General features: G+C 34.0%; 1 protein-coding gene across 1 annotated transcript in view; it reads right to left on the minus strand.

The window, feature by feature from the left end:
• Nucleotides 1-15,504, minus strand: part of DNAH8 (dynein axonemal heavy chain 8) — a 143,641-nt gene extending 128,137 nt beyond the window's left edge. Inside the window, exons 1-11 of the mRNA XM_087774061.1 lie at nt 15,217-15,504; nt 14,419-14,553; nt 11,071-11,155; nt 10,041-10,189; nt 8,466-8,655; nt 7,928-8,091; nt 6,782-6,958; nt 6,331-6,444; nt 3,751-3,858; nt 1,909-2,010; nt 177-323 (exon numbers count right to left, since the gene is read on the minus strand). Coding sequence (XP_087630187.1) covers nt 177-323; nt 1,909-2,010; nt 3,751-3,858; nt 6,331-6,444; nt 6,782-6,958; nt 7,928-8,091; nt 8,466-8,655; nt 10,041-10,189; nt 11,071-11,155; nt 14,419-14,553; nt 15,217-15,504 — 1,659 coding nt within the window. The remainder of the gene's footprint in view (nt 1-176; nt 324-1,908; nt 2,011-3,750; nt 3,859-6,330; nt 6,445-6,781; nt 6,959-7,927; nt 8,092-8,465; nt 8,656-10,040; nt 10,190-11,070; nt 11,156-14,418; nt 14,554-15,216) is intronic.
• Between the last annotated feature and the right edge of the window lie 839 nt (nt 15,505-16,343).

A 16,343-nucleotide genomic window follows, 5' to 3' on the forward strand; every position in this document is an offset into this window, starting at 1 on the left:
CCTAGAGTATTGGGATGACTTACTCTCTGGAAGTGCCTAATTTCTCTCAATAAAGAATTACAAATTCCTTCACAAGATGATTAAGAGCATGTATGTTGACAAGTGTCCACCTTGTAAACTGTTCTTTGGAGGAGCCCTTCTTCTCTATCAATAATAACAGCACACAGTATACTCACTTTTTCTAATCTCCTACAAAAAGCTTCAGATTTTCCAAAAATGTACATTTCTGACACTTCAAATGTCTTTTCTCCTAGAGCTTCCAAAATCTCTTGCTTTGTTTCATGAAAGCATTTCTGATATTCTTTCAGTAGAAACATGCAGTCCTAAAAAGTGAAGGAATAAATACCGTACTCATTATGCTGTGCTTATGGGTAAGAGACTGGAGAACTCAAACCTACTGTCATTCCAAGGTGGTTAATTATCACTGAATCTAGTTTCAGTCAACAGGGAGGAATGACTTACAACAGCAGGGGTTTTTGGGGCGTTTGTTTGGGTTTGTTTGTTTGTTTGGGTTTTTTTTAATATTTGCAACACATGCACATACAGTAGCACGGTACAGTGAAAACTTAACACTGGGAAATGAGTCACCAAAAAAAGAAATTGAAGTTTTAGTTCTTGTTAAAGTAAAGGGTGGTTTAGAGACCAGTGAAGAGCAGGTGATGACTCTTGCTCTAAAGGAGACTTTTGAATATTAAGAAAAGCCACTAGTTTAATTAAGAATGGTAAGACTGTCCTCTGGATAAGAACGGAATTTGGCATAATAGGGTAGTCCGTTTGGAACTCCCAGGGGACTTAAAGGAAATTGGTTATACAAATTAATGTTTGTTGACAAGTCCGAGTTATAGTGAGTTTGAAGGATAATCCATCTTTCTCAGTTGATTATTTACTTAGAATACTAAGACCTTATCGTATGTACAAATAATGACTGGTAAGAAAAGTAAAATCTATAATCATTGGAATACAAAATCTTCTGTCAGAAAGCAGATTTTATCACAATATACTGGCAGTCACCAGACTGTCTGAATATATAGGTATATATAACAATTGGCTATGAATTACAGGAAATGGAAAAAGGTCCTCATTGAAAGGAATATTCAGATCTTCAAGAATATACAGATACTTGAATGAAGACTGATCACCATGATTAGAAACTGGGCTTATATTTCTCTCATAGAATTATGACAGCTCATCAGCTCTAGAACAGCCACAAGATGACCTCAATGAAATAGATGAATTATTAGAATCGTATCATCCTGTCAGGTCAGGAGAGATACATTCAATACATTTTCTTTTGTACCTCTGGACCTAATTTTTAAAGGACTATGAAATTCTATGCCTTTCTGAGTAAGATAGGAAGTCAGTAGCTGACGTCTGATAAAGGAGAAGGTGGAAATGAAGTCAGTATTGGCAACCAGTAACCACACAGCTGAACGTATTTTGCCATGGCATATTGCATGTGCTTAATTTGTTCTTAATATGTCACCAACAGCTCAAGAAGAGGAAGTCTCTCTTAGCACTGAACTTTCCTGGTGTACCAAGGAAATCTGGTATTGGAAGGAGCTGCTGTAACAAATAGCAGGCTTCTCATGGTAGAGGAAGATGGTACCATATCAGATACCATCCAGAGGGACGAATGTGGATTATGCAGGATGACAAAATTCCTTGGTCACACACATGGTGAAGATGCCAATTACAAGGTCAGTGACAGACCACCCAGATAAAGATGAGGCCATTCTAATTTCAACAAATGCCAGTGGGCTAAGAAATGGGAAAACACTCAAAGCATCATGAAATAAAACAGTAAAGAGGTGTGAAGTACTTGATACTTATTGATTTGGACTTTCTTGTGCATATAAATAGGTAATCAATAGGTTTGCAGGGTAAATAATAAAATAACAAAATACAAACCTTAATTTTTTCAATGACTGTTGATGTCTCCTGCTCCCAGACACGAGACAAGCCACCATCTGTAATATATGCTCTACATGTTGTGACCATTTGATTTGTAACCTAGCACAGAAAAATGAAAACAAGTAGATCTCAAGCATATAAGGAAATTTGCCTGTTTTGCAAAATCTAACAAAATTCCCACTGGCATGGATTAGTACTATCAGAGTTCGGATAAATTTCACCTGTGGGTATACAGTGGCTAAGTAATACATGTAATATACGTGACAAACACCCTATAAAAAGCCTTAAAACACTCCCAGAAGTGTATTTAAGTCCCAGATAGTATTTGTAAGAACTATAAGTCCAGCAACACACATGCATAAGCACAGAATGTCACCAACTGTAAATCAGGAACAAAGAGAAGTTATTTAACTCTAACTATTCTTCACTTACGTTGTCACCTTTACACTTTGTAGTGTGTGCATCCTTATTTAAAAACTGCCATTAAAGAATTTTCTATCCTAGCAGTATGCCTTTACCTTGATCTCCCATGGCTATGAAAAGGAGAAAACATTCTTCTACTTCTCAACGACAAAAATCCATGGGTGTGAATGCAGGTATAGAAAATACATATCAGAGAACAGCTACAGGCAGATAATTTTTTTTTGTCTATTTAATAATGTGAACAATTCAAAAAAGTTCTCCTGACACATGAGAGTACTGTAAGCAGGTCTTAAGAATCCCTAACTGAATAAAGACTGAAAACTGCCACAACAAAGGCAGCCTCACACTGTAACACAAGGACTGGTGAAGTTGTAGATAGGACCTCCAGTGTCACCTCTGGTGATCTCTAAATGGAAGCAAACAGTAAGTGGGACCTTAAGCCACTGGATTAAAACAGAACTCTTTCCTTGCTATTTCTTAGCACAGCTTCATATAACCAGTTTGTTATTAGCCTCTGTAGTGAAATGCTCAATCCCTTAGACCATTAAATAACAGACAGTAGCAAGTGTCAATACACAAACATATAAAAAGCAATTACATAACAGGCAATATAAACATTGCTGCATAATTGATACCTAACATCTGATGTATGGAAAACAGCCCCAGACATGGATAAATATAGCCTCAAAAAAGCACATATTTCTTAGTATCCTAGTTCAGATTGAATTTTAACAAAACTTTACACTAAAACCTGGGGTGTTCTTAAAAAAAAAAAAAGTGATGTAATGAGGGTCTACTATGAATTTCCCCTATATGCTTACTGGAGGTGTGTATTTTAGTTATGAAGGATTTTTTTGTTCTAAACCCATTACGCAAACCATCTTTTCCTGCAGTGAATACCTGAATTCCGCAAAAGACACTGGTATAATTACGTAGCTGGTCTTAATTTTCTCTTTAAGGTGGCAAAGTTTATGGCCTGAGATTCAATTAACTTTTCAAGTATGACTTGCTTCTGAAAACAGGAACCTTTTGTCTTTCATACCTTTTGGAGGAATAGCCTAGTCATACTGATGGCCATCTGCTTAATTAGGTCTTCAAGGCTGATAATAAAAGAATCTTTGTGGATTCAGTGATTTATGAAACAACTGAGCAGACTAATTCAGATCAGGAGATTAATCAAGAATATAAGAAAAAAAATAATTTTGCTGAAACAAGAATAACAACAAAGTTCCTTCCAGAAGGCAAGTGTCTAATCCAAGTTCAATCCTCTCCTGATCAGACTTCTTCCTTTCCCACGCAGAAAACCACTATTTATTACCATTTTTTTAACAAATGTCCTACTGATTTAAACAAAATTAGTTTTTTTCTGAAAAATCACATAATTTTTATAATGAATATTATATTTAATATATTTACCTTTATAAACAATGATGTCATTCTCTCGGAAGTATTGTAATACCTTGAAACACTGTGAATCATTCGTATAGCATTTATCAAGTTTGGTATTCCATGTGTCATTGATACCTTAAAGCAGAGTTTTGAGAAAAATTTTACTTTCTGTTCTTAGCAACTATATTTCTATTCTATTGACAACTTGTAAATTACATTTTTCCCTAAATCACATGAACCAATCTTCAAAATGGCGTGGCATTTTACCAAAATGTTTCTTGTAAAAAAAAAAAAAAAGCTCATCATGCTCAACAAATTTTTAAACCTCAACTAATAAAAACAAGAAAACTCTTAGATGATTTGGTAAGAAATCAGATTAAATATATTAATATGAATATTTTAATATGCTATTTCAATGATCAAAATCGAACATTGATTCAAAAAGTACAGGTTGCATTTTTTGGCACAAAAGGAAGTATTCTTCTGGCAGTTGACAGTGGTTGTCTGTGATTAATGCTTTTGTTTTCCTTCAAGTACAGCTGTTAAATATACTCTATGCAATTACATTGTGGTAACAATCATTATATTAAATGTTTCATTCAGACATTTCACAAAACTCATGAAATAATTGTCACAATGTTAATTTCATTAATGAGTGCCTAGTTCAATCATCACATGAAACATCTAAATCTTTAACACATTTCATGAAATCATTGTTCATATCATTAAAATCAAACCGTGGTATTACAAGTATTCTGTAATTCAATCAATTCCAAAGTATTTTGGAAGAAAAGGGAGGGGGGGAGGTAAAAAATGATAATTCATTAACATTACCAGGGACTTATCAGAGTTGCAATTCAGAACATCAAGAAAAAGTAATTTTGACTGTCACCCCTCAACAGAGAAGCCAAGCTCCTGGAATTAACTTTGGGCTGCAAACTCAAAGTAAACACACTGATACTGTGGATAGACATAGCAGACATTTGCATTTGGCAGAAGAGTGTGAAAGAAAGGCTATATGGTATATAAACAACCCTCAGTGTCCACATGTTGTTCATCATCATCACCACCCCCCCACCCCCCCCAAATGGAATCAGGAGATTCTGAGTCTACTGCTTTTCTTTTTTAATCCTTGACAAAAAATAAAACCCTGAATACTGGACTGTATAGCAATTTCTTTGATTCAAAGCCGCAAGTTAAATGCTCAGTCTAAATTTTCATATAGTAACCCACTTCAGCTACAAATGTGACTGTGTAATATGGCATACACTAAATGCCATATTTTCTGCACACACTAAATGTCATATTAATGGCATGTACTCCATTCCTGATCCACTAATATTTAAAATACTTTTCAATATCAGATATTAAATTGAACTCAATCCTGAAAATAGCTGTTTTTAAACCAGGATATATTTAACTTGGATGTCATTATTTTTAAGTTTAATACCATGGAAAATCCTGCCTAAATTACCTTGATCTCTGGAACAATGTTCCAAGAGATGAAACAGAAATTCAGATGTATCCAAACTGTTCCAGATTAAACAAAGAACTATAGTTAACTATCCTGTACTAGTAAAATGATGAACTCTCTAATGGGTTTCCACCCAGAAATGTCTGTCTTTAAGATAAAAAGACTTTTATCTTAATAACTCCTAGGAAGCAGGTCATCATCATGGCCTGGTACCTGGCACCCTCTAGTGATACTCTGAAGAGCTGAAGATAAAGAGCTTAGTAATACTATTTATCATACTCCTCTCCTACTATTCCATGCAGTATCAGCTCTATGTCATATATTATCACAGTCTTCCCCTCAGTTAAAACTGTGAAATAGGGTCCTAAGCTGCCAGAAATTCAAAAGAAATGAAACACTTCCTGACAGAGGACTGGAGGCAGGTAGGACCAAAACAAGAACTGAAAAACAAAGCAGAACATGCAATTTTTTCCTATGCGATTTCCTCCTTCCATCCTAGTCTGCAACAATCATTAGAAACATATACCTGTTATAATAACTAGTAGTTAATATACCTAATAACTGATACCTTGAACTACAGCTGAATAGTGTACATTGACAAGCAATTATTTAAATTCTGACTAGCTGGTACTTCTGCAAATAGAAGCAACTAATACTGTTTTCAATACAAAATATTATTTTACCCATTTAGGACCTCATTAGGTTTCATTATTCTCTATATAACCGAAATTTTGGTACTTTGGTTACAGCTGTGTGCTTATTCACTGACACATGTGGAATTTTCAATGAAAGACATATTTTGAGATTCTTGTATTATAAAATATGTACCTGTTTTAGCTCATTTTAAAAATAATATTGGCAGCAGGACTGACTTACTAGGCAATCACATGTATTTCTGTTTATTGATAAAATACATATTTTAAAATATTATATTTTATGTCATATATAATAAACTAATGCGTTAACATTTAGTCTGAGAGGTTTTTAGAAAAAAAAATCAGAAAAATTAGAAAAACAGAAAAGTAAACTAGAAAAATTTACTTTTAAGCAAATACAAGTAAGACTTCTTTTGCTCTGGGCTTTCTATGTAAATACCTAAACTATGCTTAAAGAACGATGAAAGGCATACTTACAAGATCATAGTTATAAAGTGGCTGACAAACTTTTTCAAGTGTGCGTAAGTATTTCACATTATCTTTTGATTCATTTGCTGCATCTGTGATTCTGGCATCTAACTCTTGCCACATCTAGAGGGAAAAGAGTACTGTAAAAAACTTCATACATAGTGAACTATTTCTTTAACTTATACAGATTTGCCAGAAGTAAACATTGGTAAATTAATTTTTAAAAGGCACTGTCAAAGCACGTAATAAAAGTTGTTTTAATTTATGATAATTTTTGTCTGTATCTCTAGAAACGTCTTGTTCTTTTCTCTTGATATATTAAGGACACCAGCACCATACCTAAATTTTCCTCTGTTAGTTCTCCTCAGGAAATCTCTCTTAGATGCAATGAAACAAAATAAATATTGCAAGTTTTGTCTATTATAGTAAAAAACAACATAACAAAGAAAAAAAGAATTACCCTTAGTAGTTTAGAGTGTCCAACACTCAGAACATTAATGACAGCTTTGCAGTTTGGTCCTTTGATCTGCTCAATAATAAAATTAAATTTAGCAGACATACATTTCCAGTGCTCTAGTTCAGTCAGTGGACCTGAATCATCAGCTTCTTTCCTCATCTGCTTACTCTCAATCAGAACCTGCAAACAATTTGAAAAAAACAAAACAAAACAAAACAAATGTCTACTATAGAGAATAGAAAAATCATTATAAAGGAGAAAAGAAACACTCTGAGGATACTAAGTTAAAAAGGAACAAGCTTGCAGTTATTCTGAATTGCACTTAATCGTATTCTTAAAATGAAACTAAGGCAACTAAAACATATGTTCAACTGCTGTCATAAACTGGGTGAATCTCAGCATAAATCCGTATTTTCTTCTTTGATTAGAATTTATGGACTCAAATGCACCAAATGTAACTTAACTTGTAAAAAACTTGAAGAACAATTTTAATAAAAACACTAAATATCAGACATAAAGTCATAAATATACTCATTTGTATGTTGATAAACATGCAGTCAGCTCTTTTTACATGTCTTTTACATTTTTATTCTCATGAGCTAAACACACTAACCATAGTATGCCCTTATAAGTAGAGTATGTCCCAGTCTACACAGATTCTCTATTTTCACAAAGGGTTCTGTGCTTTATCACTGAAGTCTCAGACACTAATTTCTTGGATAACTGAGACCTTACCATGTAGGATTTACACATGATAAAAAATGCACTAATGGGCCTGGTCAAAGATCTTTCCAAGAGTAGTATCTCATACCATGACTGGCAGCAGAAACTTAACAGGTAATGTATTGAGTACACCTAACTGTATATGTATGTCGTCCTCGCCAGTGTTATTACTCCTGCATCCTTCTGTCTTCTCCTTCTTATTATTTGTGTATTAACTGTTCAGAAACTCTTATTCTTGCTAGACTAAGTTCCTAGGGAAAAGGACTACCTACTTAACTTCACTTGTGCATAGAAGTGAAGCACTTGTCTTACTCAGGTGATGAGATGCAGCTGAAGCCTTCAACTAACATCAGGCAAGTCTCATACATAATTTATAAATATCTATCCATATTCATGCTGGATTGATGTGTTAAAACAACAGCTTACCCGTTCAATTTGTCTATACCATATCATAAGTACTTCCTCTAGCTGGCGAACCATGTCAGGATTATCAGCTGCTGCAGTTACTTTCTCAAAGGATTGGAGTTTAGAAAAATTAATGTAATCTATTTTTTTCAACTCAACAGTTCCTTCAATGCTTATTGTAGCCCCTGAAAAAAAAAAAAAAGCAATTACAATACAGAACCAATTAAGACTCTAAAATTAATTTCTACCAGTGTAAGCAATTTAAATTTGGGAATATATGTCTGCAATCAGTGTTGTTTCAATATAATAGCCATCTTACTGCACTCACATAAGACAGAAAATTCTTATTTTAAATCCAGTGTTCCTCCTTAAAAGTAACATATCACTAGAAATTTTTCTTAAGTAAATAATCTACCCATGCATTTATTATGCAAGTAATTGATCGTTTATTGTTCCTTGCAGAATGGGAAAAGTTCCTTACCTATGTGCTACTGCCTTTAAATGGAAATTCTTAAGGAAAATTCCTCTACTTTGATTGTTTCATAAATGCAATGCTTACCTTCTAAAAATGATAGGTATCTGTTAATTGTTTCCACGAAATTCTGTTTGTCTTTTGTATCTTGCTTGTTCCGACTTAAAACACCCCAATTATTTGTTGCGAGGATAGCAGGGAGAAAAATCTTTTCTATCATATTCCTAACACCACGTAGGAGTCCTTCAGTGGCATCCAAAACACCAAAGAATATATCCTGCATTGTAACAGAATGATTGTTAGTAATGCAGTAACTTAGACTGGAAACAACATTATAAAAATCAGTGTATTTTTTTTTATAAAGGTACTCTAATTTGCTGATGAAAACTTGAATTTATGGAGACAAAATCTTTACAAAATACTAATACGTACAATGTGACCATAAGATACTGTTTTCAACAAAAAAGGGAAGTCAATAATGATTTAATATAGTTTTTAAAGGCTGCCAGGTTATATTTTTGTAATTTCACTCATTTCGCCATCATACAGAAAGTTTGGAAATTTTTTTTAAACAGTACATAACAATTAAAAATATTCTAAATGTCCCTATCTACAATTCAGTACTAAGTAATAAAATGCAAGTAGCAAAAGTGTTCTGTTTGTCCGTATCTGAAATTATATTAGAAGCAATTATCTGACTGAATGCATATTACTTTGGATCAAATGAAATTTTGTCTGCTCTCCAAAACCAAACTTTACAAGTTCTATTTTTATTATTCCAATATTTTAAATGTCCTTCACGTCAGCAAATATTAACATACTTCATGTAACAAACTTCACAGAACATAAATTTCCTTTTCTCATCACTTCAGTAAGGAATTTCATGCAAAAGTAATATTTATGACCAATTTTGAGACTCTTGATAAAGACAGATCTTGTATCTTGCTTCTAATAGTGCTTTTCCCTCTTCACCTTCTCAGCTCTCAAAAGGAATGAAACATTTTGAATATATAATATAAAGTATATAAATTAATAATGGATTTTCTGTCTGAAGAATCTGAAATCATATTAATTAGAAGATACATATATAGGACTGTTTCTTGTCAATTTACTGTCCCTTGAGCATTGCTTGAGTATTAAGATGCTTAGCTATAAATGAGAATGAAGCCCACACTTATCTAATAATTTGTCTTATATATTTCTAAAGCAGAAAAACTCATGCTATATAATTTACATAGGATAAATGTGTATTTCATGCATTCAAAGATACATAAATGAGACAGGTACAAGTAAACTTTCCCTCTCCCGGTATTTGCAATAATGTCTTCTCAATGAGTCCTTCTAGTTTAGAGATTTCTTAAAATGTACTTAGTGGCTTTAACCTCTTCAAATACAGCAAGGAGAATGAGAAATTAATCTAATGCTGACTTCTTTAACAAGAGTTCTGTAAGACAGTGAATTCACAAGATATCCTGAGTATTTGCTGAAGTAATACAGCTATTCATTGCCTACACAAAAAGGAGAGCAAAGAGCACGATATAGCTTAACATTCAAAAAAAGCTGTTACCAGTAACTTTAGTTATGTGAAAATAGTGAAATAAATAATGAAACAAAAATAGCTACTTCTAAAGGTTTTAAAAACTAAAATATATGAGAGAATACCTCATGTATAGTTTTTGCACTTATAGGGCTGTCATTCTTAAAACGAACAAAAAATAAGCATAGTCCTGCGAATTTCTGTGGTGTATTGTCCACGTAAAATTGCATCATTTTACTTCCTTTTACAACTCCTGGAATTGTCCGACCACATTCTGAAAAGAGTTTCATAGGTATCACTATTTTTAAAAGTAAGGGTATCATAAAATGCTTAAAATAAATATAGTGAAATAAAATTCAACATAGAACTAATTTATTTTCAGAACTAATTTATTTTCTTCTTCTGAGTGTTAAGAGAAGCAAAATCGGCAGAATCCATGGCTGTAATTAACCACAAAATTAAAAATCTACACCAAGCACGACATATGTCTTACAAAGCAAATTTGGCACATTGTACTGCATTGAAAAGGGAATTTGCTCAGGCCCATCATTCTGGGTTAATTTGCTGGTGAGTGAGGTACTTTGTTTATTTGCATTCACCCTATCAAACAAGATGTCATGCCTAAGTGAGAAAATAGAGAATATGAGATACCCTCAGGTCCTCTGTAGATATAAGCCTATACAATTTGATCATTTCATATAAATAGGTAAGGGAACAGCATGTTCAGTGCTTAGAGAGTCATTAGGGATTTTAGACATTAAATTCTAATTCTCTACTGAGCATGTAAAAACTAAAATATGTCAAATATTTATAGTAAATACAAATTCAGACAGGTTTTATAAAAGTACTTTTATTAATGAACTGGGGGCAAAACTCCTGTAAGAAAAAGTTGCAACCACTTTAAGATTTCAGAAGAACTTATCTTTTTATAGCCTTCCTTCCAAGAATGGCTGAAATTGACTAAGTTTTTCTAAAGTTTTTCTAAACAATTTAACTTGAAGCGAGTATTTAAAAATATGAATTTTCAGTCCTTATAGCAAAAGACTGCAAAATTATGAACAAGTAAAACCAGATTTTATTCTGGGAAACATTAAACAAAATTAACAATAGAAGGCAATATTACGTCTGCCTGTATTAATATTGCTAAAAATTTACCTATTCCTGGTGCTTCTCCTTCTTGATAGAAAACTTTCAATGTTTTACTTCCTCCCTTGGCAAAAAAAGAATCAAAGGCTTCCAACTGTTAAAACAAAAAGTGAATACTTGTTACACAAAATATTAAATTTTTATGTGCCTTTAAGACATGCAAAAATAATTTGACCATGCCACCGTTTAAAGTTTTGGTGGCATGTAATGTTTATCCTCAAATATTGTGAGGAGTTACAAAACAACATAGCAGATATTTCAAATATTGCCTTCAAGTACTGAACCTGCACACACAGGTGGCCTAGCTCCTCATAACTATATATCAAATGTTTATGGTCTTGTCCACTCATGCAGAGACACTGGAGGATATTCTGTTGCTCACAGAGATCTGTAAGTCTAAAGTATCAACTGGAAGTAACTGGTCATAAAAGACTTAGAAACAGACACAGCAGATTTGCATGACTTGACATACCCTGCTATTGCTACTCTACCCCTAAATGTAAAAGATTCATTTGTAAAACAGGAGTAGCATGACATATGAGGATTTTATTCTGGAGACATGAATTGGCCGCATTAGCTCCAAAACCTTTTCATGACAACAAACATTTTGTTGACCTCTGGAAGGACAATGAGATCACATCTGAGGGAGCCCATGCTGCCCCATAATTAGCTTGCTGTACCTGTCCATAAGCTGGCCACCCTAAAACACTGCAGGTCCCTAGATGACCATTTTGATTTTGTCATATTATACGAAGTGCTTTGGGTAATAAGGATGCAAAGCTTTCTAACAAACACTGTTGGTGTATGGATTATCATTCCAAATAACTTGCCTGAAATTATAGCTAGGGTTTCCAAAATCTGAATTTTCAAACTGTCCTAGGCAATTTGTGTGTCCTGGTAAAACCAGGGTATGTGATTCACACGGTGAGGACAAGGGGTAATAGGTACAAGTTACTCCCAGGGAGATTCTGATTGGACAGGAGAGGTAAATATTTCACAATAACAGTCAATCATTGGAATACTCTCCCCAGGGAAGTGGTTGACTCTGCTACGCTGAACACGTTTAAGACTCAGCTGGACATGGTGCTGGGCCATCTCATCTAGATTGTGCTAGAAAGGTTGGACCAGATGATCCTTGAGGTCCCTTCCAACCTGGTATTCTATGATTTAGCAGGCAGTGAACAAGCCTCTGAAAAGCACTGAAAGAAGGTTTGGAGGACATCAGAAGGTATTGATCTGGTAAAAATCCAGGTTCTTGCACAGTCTCTGTAGTTATCTGCAAGGACGACTAACTCAAAAAGATGTGACTGGGCATTCAAACTGTCTAACTGAAGGGCTCAACCTTGGTAGTGAGACCTGTTTCCTCCCCATCAAAAAAATTCAGAAATTTAGCTAGCGAGTATGTCTGGAGATGCGTCACTTGTTCAAGTACAAAGCATGCACGTCTAGATGTGGTATATTTCTTATAAGCATGACTTTTCCCAAAAACAAACAAATATAAAATCTGAATCAGAACGGTGATAGGAAAATGAGTGACACCCAGGTGGTCAGAATTTAAACCCACTCTTTTGAGAGGACAACATTGTGCAAAAGTAAAAGAAGTAAAAGCAAGCCAGCTCTAGAAATGCATGTTGTGCTTTCACTTTGGTTAATAGGCACTAGTGAATAACAGGGTTAAAACTGAGAAAAATACAAAAAAATTCCCCCCAAAAATAGTGAAAGAAAAGAAAAATTGGTAAAGCGGTGAAAGGGCAATGACAAAAATCAGAAAAAGATTCACTACTCTTCTACTTTCGCTACTACACAAAAAGCACTCCAACTTGAGAGGAAGAGAAAGGTGAACAATAACTTTTGGGCTTGTACGATTTCACACAAGAGGTAAGACGTGAGCTGTCCCTATGGCTACTGCTTCTGCAAATAGCGTCTGGTTCAAGTCCATGTGGTACAAACACTCACTGCATGAATACACATACAGGCTAGTGCTTTAAAAGCTAAAACTTAACTCACGGATGTCAAAGACGTGATACGTACGTGGGAATTCACTAACTGACAATTTGTTAAAGGACAATGTTGACACAGCCCCAGCAGCCTAAGCTGTTTACGAATAAACTAAAACTAGAAAATGTCCAACCATAAAGTTTTCAGATCGTCCTGAGGACAGCAACCCCCTACCACCAAACCAAACCTTAAAAAAAAAAAAAAAAAAAAGCCTTAAGAACCCAGAGGTTCTCAAGTGTCTGAATCAATCAAATTCAGTGTAGAACAGTAGTTTTACATGAAGTTTGGATGATCTAAACCTATATACCATTTAGCAACTGTAAAAAAAGGAAATGTTGATTGACAACACTTAAAGCACCTCTATGTTATGCAAGCATAAGAAAAAACAGGACTGTTTAAGTACATTTTATGATCTATAAATATCAGTGCATGAGAAATAAACAACAAATTTGGATTGGGAGTAAATTTGGATTGTAACCCAACAGCTGAAGTTCTAACAATTGATTTGTTTGCTCAAAGGAGACAATATCTGGCTGAGTTTTGAACGCCGAGTCAAATATCTCTAACAGATAAAAATAATGTCAGGCAATCGGAGAAGGCAAGGGCCATATCTTTTCACATACAGCCACGCTGAGTTTTGATACTCTACTAAAAGAACAGTTTAGATGGTTGCTCCTGTTTGTTTAAACACTTTGAAACACTATGAAAGACACAACACTAAAGACACAAAGAATGTCCGAGCTTTCACAAGTCCCACAGGTTTGGCATCTACTTGCTCTACAAACCCACTTCATCCCATCTTTTAAACATTCAAAAATAAACAAAAGCACTCAAAACTGGAAATTATTTAATGGGTCTTTCCAAATATAATTACATGAATTAAATGGTGCAGGATTAATCTTCCCCCTTGTTACTAAAGAACACTTAATTTTCAAAATGTTTCTATGAAGTTACACATATTTTCATGGAATCTTTGGCATTTCAGTGAGGACTAGCTTAACAAATAAAGTCTATCATCTTTAGAATATAATAATGTCAGCCTGAGATGGATGAAACTTGTTGGAACTAGTGGATATGACAAGAATCCCTTGGGTCAAAATAACAGCAGTAATTATATTTTCCTTGAGGTAAGAAAGATGAAAAAGCCACAATCAAAAACCCTGGGAATATCTGCAAATCTGTCAGGAAACTAAGTTGAATGATTTAGTCAGGTATCATTTTAGATGAGTTCTGTGCCTTATTAATCACATTTTCTGGCAGAAACAATCTAAATGATGGATAACACTTAATATCAAAAGGGCAATTTGCTACATATTTTAATTAAAAATTGAAATCAACAAACATACAGAACAGACTCACCGAAGGGGCATCCAAAATCATTTCTTCCACAGTTGTTAAGTCTAAACCTAGCCTGATACTGAGAACTTCAAATATGTATTTATATGAAGCATCAACTTTTGTTCTTCGATATTCTCTTGCTTCTTTGTATCGAGCCTAAAACATTAAACATGTCTTTCAAACTAAAAATACAAACTAAAAAAGTGATTGCAACAATGACCTGATACTTAACTTGCAACTAATTCTGAAATCTACTGTCTTGTAAGACTACATAATTGCCCTACTCTTTAAAAATCTCTAAGTTTTCAGAGGCTAACAGAAGAACAAATTATTAAGAATTATTATAAAACATAAAGTCAACTCTGAGGATATGTCAAGGAAAAGCAAACATTAAATATACTACAGCTAGATTTTAAGATATTTGTGTGCTATAGTAACTGGTTTTATTTTTCACAATCAGTATTTCAATTTATTATATCAATACAGAAAGGTCACAAATTAATTTAAAACTAAAGTATCTAGAGTGGGTAAATATGTGCAGGAACTAAGCTGGGTACAGCTTTGCTTCAGTGTAAATTATTTGGTTAATATCTCCTGCTTTCTTCCACTATTACTTTAAAGTAAAATGTTAAAATACTGTAAACATTGAAAACAGACTCACTTTCTACCAGCAATAATCTAATAAAAGAACAGACTATAAACAAAAAGGAAAGAAAAAAAGAAAGAAAAAGAAAAAAGAAATAATTACTATAAACTGAATATAATCATCTGAGAAAAGAACCAGAAATTTATTTCGAGATCTGAAGTTGAACACTAAACCTGTTTTTCTTTTAAAACTTCTTGCAAGGACAGAACTCCACTAGTGCTCCGGCAAAATCTAGATAACCTTCGGTTTGCAACAGAAAAAGAATCTTGGGAAGAGGAAAAGCTTGCTATTTGTCGAGTAAGGCGAATAGATCTGGCTACAGCATCTTCTGGTATAATGGGAGCAGGCACAAAACTCTCTGCAGTAAGATTAGGCCCATCACTATTTGTGGCAGCAGGACTGGTCCCAGCATCTTCTCCAGTGTTTGAACTTTCTTTATTATTTTTTGGTACCCCCTCCATTCTGAAATTTGAAAAAAAAAAAAAAATTGCGTTTATAACAAGCCAGATTTTTCAAGTCTACCTTTTCAAGACGACCAGAAGGAAAAGCAAGGTAGGGAATAAAAACATGAAAAATCAGAGCATCTCAAAACTGACTTCCCCTGTATATAAATTTAATAGTCTCCAGTCCTCTTCAAGTTCTTAAGGTAACAGACATTTATATACATTTTATGATAGGTTACAAATGTCAAGCTGAAGATGATTACAGAAAGATTTTTTTAAAAATAATTTACCATACATTTATATTTGGTGAACATCCTTCTGTATAATTTTTTTAAAATATTAATACTTTCACTGAATATGTGATTACTGAGAAATAGAAATGGTTTAGAATATAAATGATTTGTTTAAATTTCAGCTTGCAAAATATACACACATATTCAGCAACTGAGCTTACAAAAAGACTTGTGTACACTTCCATACCAGGTCTTAACGCATTGCTCACATAAGCACTTACACATGATTTTTATACAAATGCCCTGCCATGCATAATATTCTTAACGTGTGTTTGCAGAAGTAATGCAAGATGGAGGGTGTTGGGTAGTGTTTTTTCAGTGAAAAAAAGTAATTTAGCATCAGACATCTTCAGCATAATGAAACAGTCAGGCTTTCTCTTAGTTTTATGCCTAAACCCTGGAACACTGCAGCTCATAGGGAACGGATACCATTCTTCAACAGGAGAAGGGAATTTCTCAGTCCATCTCCTTGCGGCCAGGGACTAGCAGGTTAATTGTCCTAGATGAAGATTTCTAAAACAGCCCAAAACAAAGTATATTCCTGGCTGACTTCTAAGCAGTAGG

This window comes from Nipponia nippon, unplaced genomic scaffold (assembly GCF_047370975.1).
Source record: "Nipponia nippon isolate SJK-2023a ecotype South Korea unplaced genomic scaffold, ASM4737097v1 scaffold_4, whole genome shotgun sequence".
NCBI lineage: Eukaryota > Metazoa > Chordata > Aves > Pelecaniformes > Threskiornithidae > Nipponia > Nipponia nippon.